The 20,338-nt window shown below is 41.4% G+C and overlaps 2 protein-coding genes across 2 annotated transcripts in view; one reads left to right on the forward strand and one right to left on the reverse strand.

The window, feature by feature from the left end:
• Positions 1 to 1,269: 1,269 nt before the first annotated feature.
• Positions 1,270 to 14,064, reverse strand: LOC106578553 (mitogen-activated protein kinase kinase kinase 8). Its single transcript, XM_014157509.3, has 8 exons — positions 13,570 to 14,064; positions 12,725 to 13,107; positions 11,114 to 11,287; positions 10,114 to 10,375; positions 6,510 to 6,616; positions 5,079 to 5,231; positions 3,511 to 3,754; positions 1,270 to 3,278 (listed from the first exon to the last, which is right to left on the reverse strand). Exons 2-8 carry the CDS (start codon positions 13,079 to 13,081, stop codon positions 3,148 to 3,150), a joined length of 1,428 nt encoding a protein of 475 aa, XP_014012984.1. The 5' UTR covers positions 13,082 to 13,107; positions 13,570 to 14,064; the 3' UTR covers positions 1,270 to 3,147.
• A 99-nt stretch (positions 14,065 to 14,163) lies between these two features.
• The window catches only part of mtpap (mitochondrial poly(A) polymerase), a 29,432-nt gene continuing 23,257 nt past the window's right edge, over positions 14,164 to 20,338 (forward strand). The window contains exon 1 of the mRNA XM_014157507.3: positions 14,164 to 14,369. Within this exon, the coding sequence (XP_014012982.1) occupies positions 14,192 to 14,369 (178 nt within the window). The 5' untranslated portion in view covers positions 14,164 to 14,191. The remainder of the gene's footprint in view (positions 14,370 to 20,338) is intronic.

The raw sequence follows: 20,338 nt of genomic DNA on the forward strand, positions 1-20,338 counted from the left end.
TCTTGCTGCTGTGATGGCACAGTGTGGTATTTCACCCAATAGATATGGGAGTTTATCAAAATTGGATTTGTTTTCGAGTTCTTTGTGTATCTGTGTAATCTGAGGGAAATATGTGTCTCTGATATATTTGGCAGGAGGTTAGGAAGTGCAGCTCAGTTTCTACCTCATTTTGTGGGCATTGTGCACATAGCCTGTCTTCTCTTGAAAGCCAGGTCTGCCTATGGTCGGCCTTTCTCAATAGCAAGGCTATGCTCACTGTGTCTGTACATAGTCAAAGCTTTCCTTAAGTTTGGGTCAGTCACTGTGGTCGGATATTCTGCCACTGTGTACTCTCTGTTTAGGGCCAAATAGCATTGTAGTCTACTCTGGTTTTTTGTTAATTCTTTCCAATGTGTCAAGTAATTATCTTTTTGTTTTCTCCTGATTTGGTTGGGTCTAATTGTGTTCTGTACTGGGGCTCTGTGTGGTCTGTTTGTTCTCCCTCTCTCTCTCAGAGATTCCACCTCAATGCGAACGTTGGTGTGAGCTATTTATCATATTATCTGGGCGTGCACTTCCCTTTCACACTGGTTACATCCCAAATAGCACCCTATCCCCTATATAGTACACTACTTTTCACCAGAGCCCATTTGGCTCACTATGTAGGGAATATGGTGCCATTTGGGATACTCACTGTGTGGGGGATGGTGATCGTCAGAGGGGTTTGCCTCAGATCTATTAGTAAATAACACAGAATTTACAGTAGCAGGGTTATCTGCATCTCAGCCACTCATACAGCCATATATGGTCATCACAGGTCAGTGTTAGTCATAGTTAGCTGAGGTAAAGGAATACCTAGCTGATTCCCGCCCTCGCCCTGTCACCGGTCCTGCCCACACAGTTACCATGACATCAGAGAGATTGGAGCAACATGCTTCCTGATAATAAGGAAATTGATCTCCGATGCTATCAAGGAACTGTTCTTCATACACAAAGTACCAGAAAACACAGACGGATACTGTAGTTGTGTAACAGAAACATTTGAGCATGTTGGATGGAGCCCACTCACATAGTAGTTGAAGGAAGAATTGTAATGTAAATAGTATGCAAGCTTTATAATAACAATTAGCAATTCTTCAAAAACATTTTAGAGTAGGAACTAGTAACTACAGGTGTGTGTGTATGAGCTGACTGCCTTCACCATAGAAACAGATAGCTATACCTTCAATATGATGTCCCCCTTCCATTTTATCTAGTTATTCAACCATTAACATGACAAAAACACAGGTGTTGACTTTTTCATTTTATTCAGATGAATTATATGACATGTTATTCAGTAATTCAACTTCATATTGAGACAAAATACCGTGTAAGAGACTGAAGTCAATTTACAAAATGCTATAGACATTTCTCATTAGAAAACCACAAACCCAACAGGTAAAATGGATGTAAAAGATCATTGATTACACATGTACTACACGGTGTAACTTGCATAGCAAGTACTCAAAATATAATATTCAGATTCCACAGGAACAAACAAAAAGTTCATTAAGAACTTCAGACAATATGGTTTGTACAAACCGCAAATACATTGTCAGAAATCATATTGACACACAGAATGTCTCAATCATAAGACACATGCAGACATTTCTTTATGCTGAGAAGAAATAAAGGTTTTTAAATGGTTCTTCCTAAACTTTGAAGGTTCCTTGGGGAACTCTTTCTCGATAAAGAACCTTTGAGTTAAATGTGGGGTTCTTAACGTGATGGTTCTTCGGAATTCTAAAAGGTTTTTGAATTGTATTGAAGCCTGCAGATGTGTCCCTTCCATAGCAGACAGTAAATTGGCCAGTGTTGATTTTTCAGTGTAACATTTCTAGTGTTGATTCAAGTTAAATTAACACTGTAGAGGTAAATGAACACTCAGTAGTGTAAAAGAACCCCATTGTTGGTGTTAATAACCAGCGTTGAACCAAAACCACGCCCATCATTATCCTATTTCCCAGCAGGCCCTAGTGCAGGTAGATTTTTTTTTACATTGTTTTTTAAAATGTTTTTGCATGCACATTGATTGATTCATAAATCTTATGCTACGCAAATATAAATAACATACATTTTTGTAAACAAATCCAATCTGTTACTTGGACTTATTGCACACGTTGCTGAAATGGTTGTTCCAGTTTAGATGTTTAAGATATGAGTATCTTAGTCTCCCCAACCCTGGCAGTCATTTTGAAGGCAGGTTGTGGGTGAATAAAAATGTCAAACATTTAATATCCCCAGTCTGGCTGGATTCCAATAGGAATTACACATCACTTATAAAGCCAGCATATTGTGGCCTGTAAACTATGAATTTCAGGCCACAACTAGGCACTCAAAAAAGGCCTTATGAAATATATTTTGTTTTAAATAATTAGATTTTAATGACAACATATTCACTTAGGATTTCTCTTGGTGAAGCCACAGGACTGAAAATGAATGAATGCAACAAGCATGTCTTTATCACTAGCAAACAGTCATGGGTAGTACTTTTAACTCTAATATTCACTCGAAAGGCACCCTGGGAAATATGCAAATAAGTCTTAAAACCCTACACCGGTTTGGTATGGTTGTTCAAAGAACCATCCCATTTATGGTTCTTCAGAGATCCTAACATGGTTCCCCTATGGCATCGCTCTCTAGAATCTGATTTGGTTCCAACTTGCACCTTTATTTTTAAGAGAGCAAGAAACAAACTTGTAAAACATGCTAATATATCATGTATCTCCATAGCACATCACAAGATGTCGCTGATTCCACTGTTAACCAATGAAACCCAGAGTTACTGAATAACACATCTCATCTAACCAATGAGGCTCAGCACTGTTGAGAGATGGCAAACTAAGATAGCTACAGCGTCCATTTCACCTGCTCTACCCAACCCTCTGTCCTTCTGGTGACTCTTTCAAAACATATCAGACACACATTCACCATTGAGTCTTCATGAGTTCCAAACTCAACTTCCTGAGAGTCTCTGACCTATCAGTTCACCCGTACCAAAATGTTCCCATGGGGATAATAAAGTCATTATCTTAGCACCAGGCTAAGGTTAAAGGTTACAGTTATAGCTTTACCAGACCAATTTCTGTCAGAGGTCTTACTAAATGTGTCTTTGGGTTACGCTCAGGGTTAGCCATACTCTGTAGCAGGGGGGCCTCTTACTAGATTATAGTACCCAGTCATTGCCCCCAGGTCGATGTACAGTGATCCCTTCCTCCTCAGGTGGGCAGAGTCCTCAGGCTCAGAGTACAGAGACGATTCTGCAAAAAAAGGGAATTGTATGTTATTGGTAAGATACGCTCTCATGAAGTTTCATACAAATGTTAGTGTTATGTGTCGCTTGAGGAAGCGCGTAGGCATTTTACCACAGCACAGTTAACATTTCAAGTCCCTGTCTACCTCTGTAGGGAATATGAGGAACAAAGTATATTTTAGGGAAGTACGATGATAAAGAACAGGAAGATATATATATATATATATATAGGTCCCTACCCTGTGTGGTGTCAGGCTGCTGGCTGTGCTGCCTCAGAGGGTGGGAGGCCTCCACCAGGGCTGAGTCCAGGCTCCAGCAGCGTGGCTGCTCCTCCCTGGGAGGGTTGATGGCCTCGTCCCTCAGGAGCTCGGCTGCAGAGCTGCGCTGGGCAGGGTTCCTCTCCAGGGCTCGCTCCAGGAAGGACCTCATGGCACCGCTGCAGTCCTCTGCTATGTCCTCCAGGGGAGGGGCCTGCTTGTGGATCTGAGGGGAGCCATAGAATTAGAATTGTAGTGAAGCCATTCTACTTCTGTGGTAGAACCATATAGATCCTATAATTAGGGTTTCACAGCTATTCTTATAGTTCTACACTCTAAACAAATGCTGGGTTAAAAAGACCTAAACTGCACCTCCAGTCTTGGATCTGACCCGCTGGGTCATTTCTCAATAACCCAGCATTGACAACCCAACACTGCTCTTTTTAAAGAAAACAACCCAACTAGGTCTGATGCAACAGTTTCACATACCAGTCTTCTATGGAATGTGAGAATGCGATGTCAGGTTAGGCGAGACCTAGCCACCATCACTATAAGCATTCCTTGTCTTTTTAGTCATAGTGATGGCTAGGTGAGACTCAAAGCTATCCTGCAACTCATGCTATCTCTGGGCACAACTTCCCGAGTGTAAAACACATTTGATGTACAAGTAGGGTTGCAAAATTCCTTGAAATTTCAATAAATTCCCTGGTCTTCCAGAAATCGTGAATCCTGGAATAAAATCGAATTGCTAAACAACCTGTTTGTGTCGTGCTTATATTTGCAATAGCCTAATATACAAACAGACAAATAACTAAATTTATTCAAACTGTTTTGTGTACAGGCAGCAGCGGAGTCATGGAGTGACTGCACACTGAGCAGCAGCTGAAAGGACATAGGCTATTGGATCACGCATAAGCAGAAATCTCAGTATTTTTAGCAACAGAAAGTCAGGTTCGGGAACTGCAGCCAATCCAAAAAGAGAAACAGGACCTCTTCAAATCAGGAATGTGATAATGAAAAACATTTTTAAAAGCAAAACAGAACTATTGTACTGAGCCTAAAGGAGTATGCTGATAATGTGCCAGAGACAGCATCCCAAATGGCAACTTATTCCCAATATAGTGCACTACTTTTGACCAGGGCCCCTAAGGCTCTGGTCAGAAGTAGTGCTCTATACAGGGAATAGGGTGCCATTTGGGACGCAGACAGTCACGTTAAGGGATCACATGATGTTTGAGAAATGATCTTGCAAGAATCTAGGCCTATGCCGTGGAAATCTAAACCGGGTGATGAAAAAATCTGTCTGTTTCAAAGACTGGCTACAAGTGGGGGTTTCCCCTCCTTTAGCCCTGTCAGTGTAGCAAGACGAAGGCCTGTATGTTCACCATTCACTCATCTATACAGTTCATCCATCCACTTTCCATTGTCCCATTACTTAGTGGAGTGACTATGCAGAAACTTCTGCTACACTACTTTATATATTTGTGCATTTATTGGAAGTGTATAAATCATCTAATAGTTGTTGTTTTTTACTATCAGGAGATGCTTACTATGTAGAGGTAGGATGGGTAGGACCTGCGTGGGTATCTCCTGACCCAGGGCGGGCTGCCAGTTTGCATGTGGATAATGGTGGTGCCCAGACTGTAGATATCCGTCTTGGTGTTGTGTCCTCGACACAGAACCACCTCCGGGCTCATATACATCTGAGGAAGAAAACACAAGACAACAGTTACTCACAGGGTCAATGGTTACTCACAGGGTCAATGGTTACTCACAGGGTCAATGGCATAATGTCAATTGTAGAAGAAGAAAATAAGTGTTTGGACAGTACCCAATATTTTTCTTCATCAAATGTAATTTTTATGTAGTCATGTTGCCAGTGAGAATCATAACAGTTATAAAATGAATAATACAGTGTCTCTATGACTATGTATTAATACAGGAACCCTAAGAGCAGCTGGGCTGGTGTTAGGCTCTGAACTGCACTGTGTACGGTCTGTGAAATGTGAAACAGTAAACATCAGACCAGAGTCCATCTCTCAACTGGAATTTCCAGCCTGCCCCCATGTTAGCTAATGTCAGCCTAGTCTCAGCACCTCCACTCTGTTGGCTAGCTATCTCCCTCCCTGTTATTAATGCTGGGTGTCTGTCTCTCTGCCCTGGGACTTTCCCACTCAGCCACCAGGGGTATAGGTCACCACAGAGGGGAGGAGAGGGTTGAGGAGAGGATTAGGAAGAGGACGATGAGCAGAGGGAGGGTCGTGAGAAAGAACAGAGTGAATGCCTCCTCCAAGATTTTCCCAACTGTGAATAAGGATGTAAATTGGAATCTGAAAATGCTAGTGTTCAAAGGCTTTCAACCTACTGTATTATTACTGATAAACAATGTCCATTTGAGACAACTCTGAAGCCTGTGCATTGCACACAAAAACTTATAGTCCACCTATAAACCTATACAATATCTCTTCGTGTTTGATGTGGTTCCCCTGCACCTTTTCCATTACTATGGGACACTGTGAGACAAACACTGACACATCTACTAACTAAATCATTTTCAGAGTGCCCTGAGGCATCGCTTGATCTCAATCTTGAACGGAAAACTGCTGCTTTACCTTCCAGTAAACACACTTATTGAACTTCTCACAAAGTAAGAAGTTGCTCTTGTTGTTGTCATGTCATAGGTCACCAGGAAGTAAACTGAAATTCCAAATCCCCCCCCCAAAAAATGTATTGACTGAATTGAAAATTAATTGACCCTAACCCTGTAGGTCATGTCATAGGCCTGATGGTGTCTTTTGTTGTTATGTCATAGGCCTGAGGGTGTCTTTTGTTGTTATGTCATAGGCCTGATGGTGTCTTTTGTTGTTATGTCATAGGCCTGATGGTGTCTTTTGTTGTTATGTCATAGGCCTGATGGTGTCTTTTGTTGTTATGTCATAGGCCTGAGAGTGTTGAAGAGAGCAGACAGCAGAGTCACTTACCTCTGTGCCGCGCAGGTCCCTAGGGGTGTACAACTCCTCTGTCATCTGTACCGTCAGGCCAAAGTCCACCAGCACCGCTTTGTCTGACATCAGAACGATGTTGCTGGCTGAATAGAGAAAAGGGGGAGGGAGGGTGAGTGAGAATCACCAAAAAAGCTGTGCAGTTCAGCCATGTCAAAACTAAAGAATATGTGCTGCAAGATACAGTATAATCTCAGAGCCTAATACAGTGTGTGCTAACTTGCTACTCTGTTAAATGTTTGTCACAAGGTCAATATTTCTGCTATCATTTGCTACAATTGCTCTTGACATACAGTATATGTGATAGGAACTGTATGTACATTTAAGGAAATGAGAAGTATCAACATTTACACTGATGTAAAATTAAAGTTCACACAGAACATGCTGAGGCATGTTGAGTCTCTGAATGGCTTTTGACTGAGCTTAAAGAAAAAGGGAACTAAAGCATTTAAAAGTCATTACTGAAGTCAAACAAACATCTTTTAGGGTTTTGGCACAGAATTTTACAGTTATAATTAATAAGCAGGCTTTTCCCAAACCTCCTCTCCCTCCTTGCCCCCCTGACCTCACCGAGGTAACATTACATATTTCTGTGTGTCCCAAATAGCACCCTATTCCCGATATAGTGCACTACTTTTGACCAAAGTCCTATGGCACTACATAGGGAATAGGGTACTTCATAGGGAACAGGGTGCCATTTGGGATGTAGCCTTTGACTGGAGGACAGGAAGAGCACAAGACCACAGTGCCACGTCAGAAAGTCATAACTCACTGGTTTCTTCTAAGCAGCCCTACAGTTAACCTTGTTACAGGGAAGGAGGGAGGGTCTGACTGGAATTTCCAGATGCTACATATAGTGCATTTAGTCTTTAGCCAAGCCCTGATTGACTGACTGAATGATAGACTGGCCCACAGGTCTTTGTTTAAAGTTCATTGCAACACATTAACCCCTATAGATAGTATAACTTTTACTAGGGAACACCCCACATTATAAAGTTAACGTTAATACAATACATTTACTGGAGGAGAGGGTATTGCTTGCTGAGTTTAAAACTCTGATAGAGAAATGTTGCTGACCATTGTAATTGTTTTTAATTGACAGTATTGTGCTCGTGTCGTATGTACACGCCGACTACTTCCTGCTAACCTCTTGCCAGGTCCCCCTCGAAAAAGGGGTTTCTAACCTCAAGGGTCTTTTCATGGTTAAATTCATGTTAAATAAAAATGCATTTATCAACAGTTTTGACTGATGTTAGCTGTAGCTACACAGAGCTTTGAATGCTTTGTTGTGATTGACTTTAGCTCACTGCAATCTTGGAAGCAAATCTCACGTGCGATGGACAGCGCTGCGCTACTCCAATTATGGTAGCAGTCTGTCACAAGAGACTGTTAGCTCACTGCCACCTGCCTGCAGCCCTAGCCTTGCTATCTAATCTATCTCACTCTAAAATCCTGTGTTTCAGCAACTTCAGTAGCTAGCTAAGCAGATACTGGGGTTTGTCCCAAATGGCTCCCTATATACTTTTGACCAGGTTAAAGGTAGTGCACTAAATAGGGGCTAGGGTGCCATTTGGGACAGCACCTATAAACCCGTTAGCTACCTGTGTGACCTGAACACCGTCAGCAACACCACAGCTTCATCCTGCCTTCTTACAAGGTTCACGTGGTTTCTTTAGTTGTCTGTGGTTAAGTTTCCTATGAAGCCGTTGGTTCAAGGTACAGTTCACTCTAAAGTCCTTTCCCATCTTGGTTACATTTCACATAAAGTGGATAATAACAGTCACAGCCCACTGGGCACACCATGTCATTTCAATGTGGAGCATTGGGCAATATTGGTTACATACGTTGATCAGTGAAATTTCAACCTATTTTCCCAATATGTTATCATTATGCTTTCAACCATGTAAAAGCACAACCAAATTCCAATAGGAAATCAATGTCTGGTTTTTGGTTTAGTTGTCACCTAAACTGCACTTTCAACCATTTAAAAGCACACCAAAGTTCAAATGGGACTACAATGTCAGATATTTTGTTTATACAACAAGGTAATGTGTCATCACTGCTTCATCTAATAGCACAACCAAATGAACTGGATTGCAGTTAGTTGAAATTACATTACATCAAGTGAACAATGCCATTTGAGAATCTGTGCAGATTATTAAAGCAATTGTTTAGATTTCCAAAGACCTTCAACCCTGAACATGCACGCTTTCCACGATTATATAAAAATACATTTGTTACAGTAACTTCAAAATGTGGCCATGGATGTGTTACTCATTTTAAAGTTGAATGTTACATTAGTTTGTAAGATAGCCTTAACTTTAGGCTATTTACTATCTTACAAAAGTAATATTGAATTGTGTTTGGTTGACAAAGCAATCAAACACCATTCTACTGCTTGGATAGTTCCCTCTGATCCACTGGCTTAATCCTATTCTTTAACTTTTAGTTGAGCTGGAGACGTGAATCCAACATTTCATTTGTTAACTTGTCGACAGTTAATAGGCCATTTAATGTATTGGAAAAGTGATATTGAATAGTGTTTGGTTGTCAACGCAACCAAATATAAACCTTTGAAGGAGATAGCTCCATCTTTGCCAATGAGTCTTGCTTTAATTCCAGTTCGTCTACAAATTAATAATTGACGTCGGATTTACGTGACCAAAAATCTAGGTAAAAGAATAGGACTAAATAAAATCAAACTTTAAATTCTTTAACTTCTATTTTTGGTTGAGATGGAGACGTGAATCCAACATATATTATTACCTTGTATATTCCATTTGAAATCCTAGGCCTACAAGGGCTGAATTTACAATAGCTGTTGATGACTGCTCAAATGCTATATAGGCCTAAATAGCATAATTGAGGATATCTGATTCATAAAGTATGGTTACATTTCATTTGCTCTGTTGAACCTAATGTTTGGAATTAATTTGATAGCGCCAGTGAATCTATTAAGTGTAGATTTCTCCACAATAATTCTCACGGTAGCACATTGGTAATAGTCAGTGACAAATATCAAAGCTAAGCTGGGCTTGGTTAAAACCCTGGATGGGAGACAGAAGAAAAATAGCTGTAGATAGATTGACTCCCCAGTAGGAGGTGCAGCCCAGCCTACAGTTTTTTCTTATAGTGGATATTACATTGAAGATCTGACGTTGTTTCAAAGGTACAAATTCAACATATTTTATACAAGGTTTGTCTCTGTTGAAAATTGGTTACCGTGATGGCATAATCCTGTGGATGAAATGTTACCCACAAAACAACTTTTTTGAAATCCAATGTATTTTCTACGTAGATTCCATGTCATAATATACTGACAAATTATGTTGAAACAACATTGATTTAACCAGCTTGGGCCCAGTGGAGGCCACACATATACTACTAGTGTGCATGTGTTTTGGACACATACCTGGGTTCCATTTTTGATGTATTTGGGGCTAGAATTTGAGAAAAACTGAGTTTCTAAACTGTGGTAAAAGCAGAGGCTATAGGCCTATAACTTGCTCTAACTCTAATGCTTACTAATTGAGTGTACTAATGTGCATTTTTTTAACGTTTGTTTTGGGCACTTTCCACTCACGTTTGATGTCGTGGTGGATGACATTGTGAGAGTGCAGATATTCCAGGCCCCTGAGGACCTGCTGGGTGACCCAGATGATCTCAAACTCCCTCATGGGTCCACAGCTGTCCAGTTTCTCCAGAACCGAGCCTCCCTCGCCGGCCTCCATGAACAGATGGATGTTCTGGTCCCAGAGGAGAGCACCGTAGAGCTCTGCAATGTTCTCGTGACGGAACCGGGCCTGGATCTCCACATCAGCTGGTTTGAAATGCTCCATGGGGATCTAGTAGCATGAATAGAACCATTAAGGCATAAAGAACATTCTATAGACATTATATTTAAAAAGAGATTTAGACATGTACAGTAAAGTATGTCTATTATGCAAAGTATCTACAAAGTCTTTAGTATGTAAACATTCCACTGACTATGGAATAGCCAGACCAGGAAGCCACTCCCATCGTGTGTAACTATTTGTGGGCAGAAATAATATAAATGCCATATCCTGTTCTACCCCAGGTGAAGTGCCATTGTGATTAGAGTGCCTGCCTCGATGGAGTTGGAAGTTGAAACCTTGGCCAGGTCATACCAAAGACTGTAAAAATGGGACCTGATGCGTCTCTGCTTGACACTCATAGATAGATTGGGGGTTGGTCCTGCGATAGACTAGCATGGGGGGTTTCCTGTGGGGTAACCAGACAAATACTTTCAGTTTCTATCTATCTATCTGCAATACTGGCTTTTGCGATGTCGCAGATAAATATTTTTCTCTTTCTACAGTATATAGTGTTCCTCTTTCTAGATGTTCTGTTGCAGGTTTCAAAGTTTTTGGGTGCAAAGACCTGACTGACTTCACATGTGACATTCTGCTTTTATATTGGCCTAACTAATTAGTTTCTATTGCTTTGAAAACAAAACTTCCTGCCAGAAATCAATCTTGGCACATAGACTGGCCAGCTGCAGTTTCGAGAAATCCACTCTGCAAACATGCCAGACATTCCTGCACACGGACTCATTGACTCACCAGTTTGCATGCCATTCGCTTCCTGGTAACGGTATCCTGGGCCAAGTGGACTTTCCCAAATGAGCCCTTTGGAACATGGCCGCCGGAGCCTGGAGTCTTGTAGGTCCACATCCATGGAAACAGAAGTACATCCAAATCGATGCGATAGCGTCCCTTCTTCAGCACCATGTGTTTCTGCACAGAAGTAGTGAAAAACGGTGTGAAAGGTGCTGCTGAACCAGTAAAGGCTTTAAATAACACTACAGACAGATTGTCTATACTTGACCACATACATACACGCAGACAAACAGACAGACTGATTGACTAACAGACGAAGGGACAGACCGTTTCAATCACACTTATACACACACACACACACACACACACACACACAATGCCACTTCTAAGATGTCATTGTCCTTTGCATATGACAAATAAACTTTGATACACTATATATACAAAAGTATGTGGACATCACATTAGTGGATTCGGCTATTTCAGCTACACCCATTGCTGACAGGTGTATAAAATCGGGCACACAGCCACACAATCTCAATAGACAAACATTGGCAGTAGAATGGCCCTACTGAAGAGCTCAGAGACTTTCAACGTTGCACCATCATAGGATGCCACCTTTCCAATAAGTCAGTTCATCAGATTTCTCCCCTGCTAGAGCTTCCCCGGTCAACTGTGAGTGCTGTTATTGTGATGTGGAAACGTCTAGGAGCAACAACTGCTCAGCCACACAAGCTCACAGAACAGGACTGCCGAGTGCTGAAGCACAGGGCGCAAAAATAGTATGTCCTTGGTTGCGACACTCACTACCGAGTTCCAAACTGCCTCTGGAAGCAACGTCAGCACAAGAACTGCTCGTTGGGAGCTTCATGAAATGGGCTTCCATGGTCGAGACACCACACACAAGAATAAGATTACCATGCGCAATGCCAAGCGTCGGCTGAAGTGGTGTAAAGCTCGCAGCCATTGGACTCTGGAGCAGTGGAAATGCGTTCTCTGGAGTGATGAATCACGCTTCACCAGCTGGCAGTCCGATGGATTAATCTGGGTTTGGCGGATGCCAGGAGAACGATATCTGCCCGAATGTATAGTTCCAACTGTAAAGTTTGGTGGAGGAGGAATAATGGTCTGGGGTTGTTTTTCATTGTTCGGGCTAGGCCCCTTAGTTCCAGTGAAGGGCAATCTTAATGCTACAGAATACAATGACATTCTCTAGACAATTCTGTGCTTCCAACTTTGTGGCAACAGTTTGAGGAAGGCCTTTTCCTGTTTCAACATGACAATGCCCCCGTGCACAAAGCGGATGTCAATACAGAAATGGTTTGTCGAGATCGGTGTGGAAGAACTTGACTGGCCTGCACATAGCCCTGACCTCAACCCCATTGAACACCTTTGGGATGAATTGGAACGCCAACTGCGAGCCAGACCTAATCGCCAAACACCAGTGCCCAACCTCATTAATGCTCTTGTGGCTGAAAGGAAGCAAGTCCCTGCAGCAATGTTCCAACATTTTGGATTGAGATGTCAACACACTGTACACTACATGACCAAAAGTATCTAATGAGACCTTTGTGGGGACAGATACAAAAAAAAAACACTAATGTCCTGAAGTCTCACCTTGTTCAGTAACACACCCATCTCCTCAGGCTGGTGCTGCAGTGCCTCTGGTTGCATGTTAGAGATCAGGTTGACGAAGGAGAGCAAGTCCGACGCCGTCCCGTACCTGACCATACCACCACCGTTCCCCTGCTGTGTGCCCTGGGTCCCTCCTGTCACCCCTGTCACTTCGTCCCCCGAATCATCCACAGTCTCCTCGTTCTCATCCATCTCCTCCTGAGAGAGACCTTCTTCACACAATGCCCCAGCCTCTTCCTCCTTGGTGTGATAGAGATTCTCAACAGCGCCAATGATATCCTCTATGTTCATGTGAGCCAGCAGGAGTTCTATTCCAGCATTGGCATATTTGTAATCCATTTTAATATTCTAGCTTCTGCTGGGTTCTGAAATGGAACGGTGATGATTCATTAGGCAACTGAAATTCCAATATGAGCTGGAAAATAATGACATAATTTATAGATTGCAAATTGACCGCAAGAAGCACAAACAGATATAATATCTGACTAAAACATTTCAAACCTTGTATACAATCACATACCGCTCTATTATGCGTGGGAATACTTTGAACAGATTTCTTAAATTAAAATCACTTGTAGATTATTTGCTCGTGTTTTTACAGTCTTATGTTTTTAGAAAACTTGGGTGGCCAATAAAATCACCCGCGGACCAGTTGGGGAACCCTGCTGTAGGTTATAGCTAAGTGAAGAAGAATGTACTCGAGTGTAGACTACATCAACCAATTGCCCTCCCAACACTGAACACTCAACATAACTAAAGTCACTAACAAATAGCAAATATAAACTGGTCATTATTTGTTTGAAATAGCGTAATAACGATGTGCTTACCTGATTCTTTGTAATAAATAACGCAGGGTAGGATCCCCTCCGAATGCGCTACTCCATTCTTGCGTCCGACTGCTGTCAACTCTAACGCGCACTGAAGAGCCTACCGACTGTAGTTCCCACTCACGAGCTAGGAAGTAGAAGAGGAAGTCCTTATCAGTCTCTGTGTTTAGGTGGTATTGTGTAAATAAAAACATAAGCCGAAAGTGGTGTCTTGTAACTTTAGTGTATTCCTCTGTAGTTTCGTTTTCCTTTTCATATTATTGGATTTCCCCGTAATATTTGATTTCCGTAGGCAAACGGATTCATCAGATTCCATGGAATAGTTCGGTATTTTCACTACTCCCACAATTCTGCCTGTGCTTGCTTCGATACAAATATTTCGCAATGTCCCCTGTTGTTTAAGTTCAAGAAAAACAGTATATGAGAGAACTGACTATATAGTGACAGCATGATAAAAAAGTGTCATCATGAGACTATTTGCAGTGCCCATACCATACACTCGTTTCAATCAATGGATCACTTTGGTCTTGCAAATATAGGAAAAACGCAAAACTCATGTCTGACGCTGATTGAGCTTTGATTTTTGGCAGGTTTCGGATGCCATAGAACATACAGCACACGCATGCGCTTTCACGGCAGTCTCAGTGCAGCGATGGCGTCTTCCATTGCTGTGTGCAGGTTGCCTATGAGGGGCAGCCTCTCTAAATGCTTTAAAAAAGTAGATTCATGTTTTCAAAGAAAGTTCGGAACTAGTACTGCTGCTACGAAGACCGATGCACCCAATAAGAAATATACAATTGGTAGGTTTCTCATCCACCGACCATACACACACAACATGGCTGTAACCACATGACTTGTAACGTTAGATTGCTAACGTTGCTACCTAGCTAAATGTGACCGACCGGCTCAAATAGGTCTTATGTAGCAACATTTGCATTTTATTTATTTGTTTACATTGGATAGAGTAGACTCAGGGCTACAAAATGGTATATCATCATTTTTGAAGAGCAATGGTTAAGTAATTCTGCTTTGAAAGTTGATTAACTTGTTATCTCACTTTTGAGAAAATGGCCTTTTGAATGTTTTGGTATCTAGTGAAGAGCTCTTCTTCGTCTACAGACATTCAGCATCGTTCACACCCTCTTAAGCTTTAGCCCCACCCATCTTGTTTTGATCTCGGGTCGTTCAGAGCGCCCACTTGACGCTCTGGCCGATGATTTGTTTACCTATGGTAGACTGGACAATATTACACGTCAAAGTTCACCCAAGGCTGAAAAATGGCAAAATAACGTTGGTTAAGCTGGAACACGAGCATGAGGAGCTCAGCGTTCCAAGGGCAAAATGTATTTCGTGGCTAGCTTTTGATGACAAGGGAATACTGCCCACCCTTACATAATTAGAAAGAGGAGATTATCATGATTAAGATGCTGTCCAATAAAATACAAAATATACAAATCTAAATATACACACTGCGAGATATTTCCTAAATAGATAGACGTACCTATATTTCCCTACAGGAAACAATGGGACGACCTCAGAGTTCCATGATTAATTTGTTGTTTACATTTGAACTACAAACAATGTGGGCAGGTCTCATTGCCAACAATAGCAAAGCAGGCTTTGTGACGTAGAACAATACGCTGGGAATAGAACATTCGGAAGGCGAGTTGGTGCCACCGTATTCAATAGAACTATTAGGAACTGGCAGGGTGAAAAATGCCCTAAAATAAGGCCTGTTTTTTTGCGATTACTTCAAAACCATGGCAAGCAGCTGTGAAATATGGTAATATTATGAAACTGGGCTCCACGGCGGATGCAGTGAACTAGTTTTTATCAGAAAAAAGCATTGTTAAAAATGTCATGTGTCCAGCCTACATCTGGATAACATGAAAACAGCCTATTTCATTAAGCTTTTTTGCCGACTTTTACTGACACTGGCCGAATTCAACGGGTGTTGTGCGTTTGTAAATTCAGCAGTTATTCTGCACTCTGGCATACTCAGACTGAATTTACGAATGCACCCAAAATGTTTACTTGCATAGTGGAGTCTTTTGTTAAGACTTGTTGCTAGCTAGGTAAACAATGAACCTAGCTAGGTAAACAATGTGTAAGATCATACACGTAACGTTAGCTAGTGAAACAACAACCATGAACAGTGCCAAATCATGTCGTTACTACCCTGCACGAATCTGATGGGAACTAACCAACCAGGTTCAATGTTAGCTAGCTAACATTAGGCTCCAACTAGCCAAGCAAACAGCTCTGGGATACGAATAATAACATCATACACATACCGTTAGCTAGGGAGCCAGCCAGCTAACGTTAGCTAGCTAACAGTACACTTTGGCTTGAAATGAAATCACTTTCTTGCAAAATAGAAACGTGTAATATCTGAAAATGTGGCAAGCTCGACTATCTTACATACATACATCATTTTGCATGATGGACGCGTCTCCTTGTCATGGATGCCATTGCATGGTTTCCCTTAGTTTGAAGATGCAATCCGGATGACGGGTGTTCTCTCTCTTTAGCTATCCTACTCTAATTCCACTGATTTCAAAACTCGATCCTCCAGAAAGTGGAGATCAACACTTATGCAGCTCCATTACACAATACATAAAAAAAGCCGCGTTCGCCAGGATTACCAACACAGACAGGCCAGCTCAATTAGACAGAAGCATTTTTTATGGCAGACCAATCTGAACTCCTCTCTTGACATGTCCAGCCCACTCATTATCTCAGCTAATCATGGCTACTGGGATGGTTGCTTACTTTTTCTCTGGCTTAACCAACTAGGCTTGTAATTTAACAATTGTATTCGTATTTAGAGATGGCATACAAGTTTGTTATTAAGGCACATGAAAGTTCACATTTTCCCAGAAGGCATTTCTGCCAAAAAATGTATTTTGGTAATAAAAAATAAGTTTACATTCAAATGGCTTTCCTGTGAAGTAGTGACCCGCGACATATGCCTGGTTTCCCTGAAACGAGTCACAAATGTCCATTAATTATAGTGAGCTGCCAGTTCTCCAAAGAGTGTCAATGGATAACTGCTTATCTCCAGCACAAGCTCCCTTCCACTTATCAGGTCATGTAGCTAGAGCCATTGTCTCTAGCCCAATAAGCCTAACGTTAAACCAAGGACCTAAGCTACATGTTCTGTTTCGAGGCGTATTGGTTCTGGCAGCCAAATAATCTATCTGAACGTGAATAGATTCTCAATTGCGGTACAGTTCTTGAAAAATAAAGCCCTCTACTTTCATATCACAATTTCACAATATACACTTACTGTACAACACAGAAGGTTGGTGGCACCTTAATTGGGGAGAACGGGCTCCTGGTAATGGCTGGAGTGGAATGGCATCAAATATAGTGTATTCAGACCCCTTGACTTATTACATTTTGTTACGTTACAGCCTTATTATAAAATTGATTAAATAGTGTTTTTCATCAATCTACACACAATACCCCATAATGATGAAGCAAAAACAGTTTTTGGGGGGGCAAATGTATAAAAATTAAACATCACATTTACATAATTATTCAGACCCTTTACTCAGTACTTTGTTGAAGCACCTTTGGCAGCGATTACAGCCTCATCTTCTTGGGTATGATGCTACAAGCTTGGCACACCTGTATTTGGGGAGTTTCTACCATTCTTCTCTGCGTTACTGCACAGCTATTTTCAGGTCTCCAGATATGTTCCATCGGGTTCAAGTGGAAGGTGAACCTTGCCCCAGTCTGAGGTCCTGAGCAGATTTTCATCAATGATCTCTGTACTTTGCTCCTTTCATCTTTCCCTCAATGCTGACTAGTTTCCCTGCCGCTGAAAAATATCCCCACAGCATGATGCTGCCACCACCATGCTTCACCTTAGGAATGGTGCCAGGTTTCCTCCAGACATGATGCTTGGCATTCAGGCCAAAGAGTTGAATCCTGGTTTCATCGAACCAAAGAATCTTCTTTCTCATTGTCTGAGAGTCCTTTAGGTGGCTTTTTGGCAAACTCCAAGTGGGCTGTCATGTGCCTTTTCCTGAGGAGTGGCTTCCGTCTGGCCACTACCATAAAGGCCTGATTGGTGGAGTGCTGCAGAGATGGTTGTCCTTCTGGAAGGTGCTCCCATCTCCACATAGGAACTCTGGAGCTCTGTCAGAGTGACCATCAGGTTCTTGGCCACCTCCCTGACCAAGGTCATTCCCCGCCGGGGGGCCAGCTCTAGGAAGAGATTTGGTGGTTCCAAAGTTCTTCCATTTAAGAATGATGGAGGCCACTGGGTTCTTGGGGACCTTCAATGCTGCAGAAATGTTTTGGTACCCTTCCTCAGATCTGTGCCTCGACACAATCCTGTCTCGGAACTCTACGGACAATTCCTTCCACCTCATGGCTTGGTTTTTGCTCTGACATGCACTGTCAACTGTGGGACCTTATATAGACAGGTGTGTGCCTTTCCAAGTCATGTCCAATCAATTGAACTTACCACAGGTGGACTCCAATCAAGTTGTAGAAACATCTCAAGGATGATCATTGGAAACAGGATGCACCTGAGCTCAATTTTGAGGATCTGAATACTGATGGTACCAGTCAAAAAATGTGGACACACCTACTCATTCAAGTGTTTTTGTTTATTGTTACTATTTTCTACTTTGTAGAATAATAGTGAAGACATCAAAACAATGAAATAACACATATGGAATCATGTAGTAACCAAAATAGTGTTAAACAAATCAAAATATTTTTTTTATATTTAAGATTCTTCAAAGTAGCCACCCTTTACCTTGACAGCTTTGCACACTGTTGGCATTCTCTCAACCAGCTTCACCTGGAATGCTTTTCCAACAGTCTTGAAGGAGTTCACACACATGCTGAGCACTTGTTGGCTGCTTTTCCTTCACTCTGCGGACCAACTCATCCCAAACTATCTCAATTGGTTTGAGGTTGGTAATTGTGGAGGCCAGGTCATCTGATGCAACATTCATCACTCTCCTTGGTTATATAGCCCTTACACAGGCTGGAGGTGTGTTTGGTCATTTTCCTGTTGAAAAACAAATAATCGTCCCACAAACCAGATGGGATGGCATATCGCTGCAGAATGCTGTGGTAACCATGGTGGTTAAGTGTGCCTTGAATTCTAAATAAATTACAGACAGTGTCATCAGTAAAGCACCCCCACACCATCAAACCTCCTCCTCCATACTTCACGGTGGGAACCACACATGCAGCATGCAGAGATCATCCTTTCACCTACTCTGCATCTCACAAAGACATGGTTTTCAGAACCAATAATCTAAAATATTGCTTGTGTTTCTTGGCCCAAGCAAGTCTCTTCTTATTATTGGTGTCCTTTATTAGTGGTTTCTTTGCAGCAATTGGACCATGAAGGCCTGATTCACGCAGTCTCCTATGAACAGTTTATGTTGATGTGTCTGTTTAGCATTTATTTGAGCAGCAGAGGTAACTCTGGGTCTTCCTTTCCTGTGGCTGTCCTCATGAAAACCAGATCCATCATAGCGCTTCATGGATTTTGCAACTGCACTTTCAAAGTTATTTTTTTTTCCGGACTTACTGACCTTCATGTCTTAAAGTAATGATTGACAGTCATTTCTCTTTGCTTATTTGAGCTGTTTTTGCCATAATATGGACTTGGTCTTTTACCAAATAGCCCTATCTTCTTTATACCACCCCTACCTTGTCACAACACAACTGATTGACTCAAACTTATTAAGAAGGAAATAAATTCAACAAATGAACTTTTAGTAAGGCACACCTGTTAATTGAAATGCATTCCAGGTGACTACCTCATGAAGCTGGTTAAGAGAATGCCAACAGTGCGCAAAGCTGTCATCAAGACAAAGGGTGGCTACTGTGAAGAATATCCAATATAAAATATATTTTGATTTAAGACTTTTTTGATTGCTACATGATTCCATATGTCTTATTTCATAGTTGATGTCTTCACTATTATTCTACAATGTAGAAAATAGTAAAAATAAAGAAAAATCCTTGAATGAGTAGGTGTGTCAACTTTTGACTGGTACTGTATGTAAATATGGTATTTCAGTTTTTTTAATACGTTTGCAAAAATGTCTAAAAGCCTATTTTGCTTTGTCATTATGGGGTATTGTTTGTAGATTGATGAGGAACAAAATTAATGTAGTCCATTTCAGATTAAGGCTGTAACGTAACAAAATATGAAAAAATGGAAGTGGTCTGAATATGGTTTCCAGGTGTTTGATGCCATTCCATTTACTCCGTTCCAGCTGCTATTATGAGCTGTCCTCCCCTCCGCAGCCTCCGCATGTTTTAACCTATTTTTAACAGTTGCAGCCGACCGTATTTTTTTAGTGACAAATTGTTTGTGCCGCCTGTCTTCCGTTTAGGTCAGGGATGGGTAACTTTGATGAGGTAGGGGCCACAAAAACATCTCCACCCAGTAAACCTGCCCTGAACTTAGTCACTGTTACTCAACCTTGCACCTTAGAGGCTGCTGCCCTATGTAAATAGACATGGAACACTGGTCACTTTAATAATGTTTACGTATTGTTTTACTAATTTCATATGCCTCATACTGTATTCTAGTCATGGCCATCCTATTCAACTATTGCTATACAAATACTATTCTATCCTACAGATATACTACGTATTCTATCTACTTACTGTCCACAAGGTCTATACATCCCATATCATATATATTTATAATTCGGACTCCAACATTGCTCGTCCTAATTTTTTCTATATTTCTTAATTCTATTATTTTACTTTTAGATTTGTG

Source organism: Salmo salar, chromosome 19 (genome assembly GCF_965601325.2).
Source record: "Salmo salar chromosome 19, fSalSal1, whole genome shotgun sequence".
Lineage (NCBI taxonomy): Eukaryota > Metazoa > Chordata > Actinopteri > Salmoniformes > Salmonidae > Salmo > Salmo salar.

What these genes read in the sequence shown, in the direction of transcription:
- LOC106578553 (XM_014157509.3), bottom strand. Translation starts at nt 13,081, where the DNA reads ATGGATTACAAATATGCCAATGCTGGAATAGAACTCCTGCTGGCTCAC. An exon ending in TGGGTGTGTTACTGAACAAG is followed by an intron (nt 11,288 to 12,724) that starts GTGAGACTTCAG and finishes ACTTCTGTGCAG; the next exon opens with AAACACATGGTGCTGAAGAA. An exon ending in AGCGAATGGCATGCAAACTG is followed by an intron (nt 10,376 to 11,113) that starts GTGAGTCAATGA and finishes TCATGCTACTAG; the next exon opens with ATCCCCATGGAGCATTTCAA.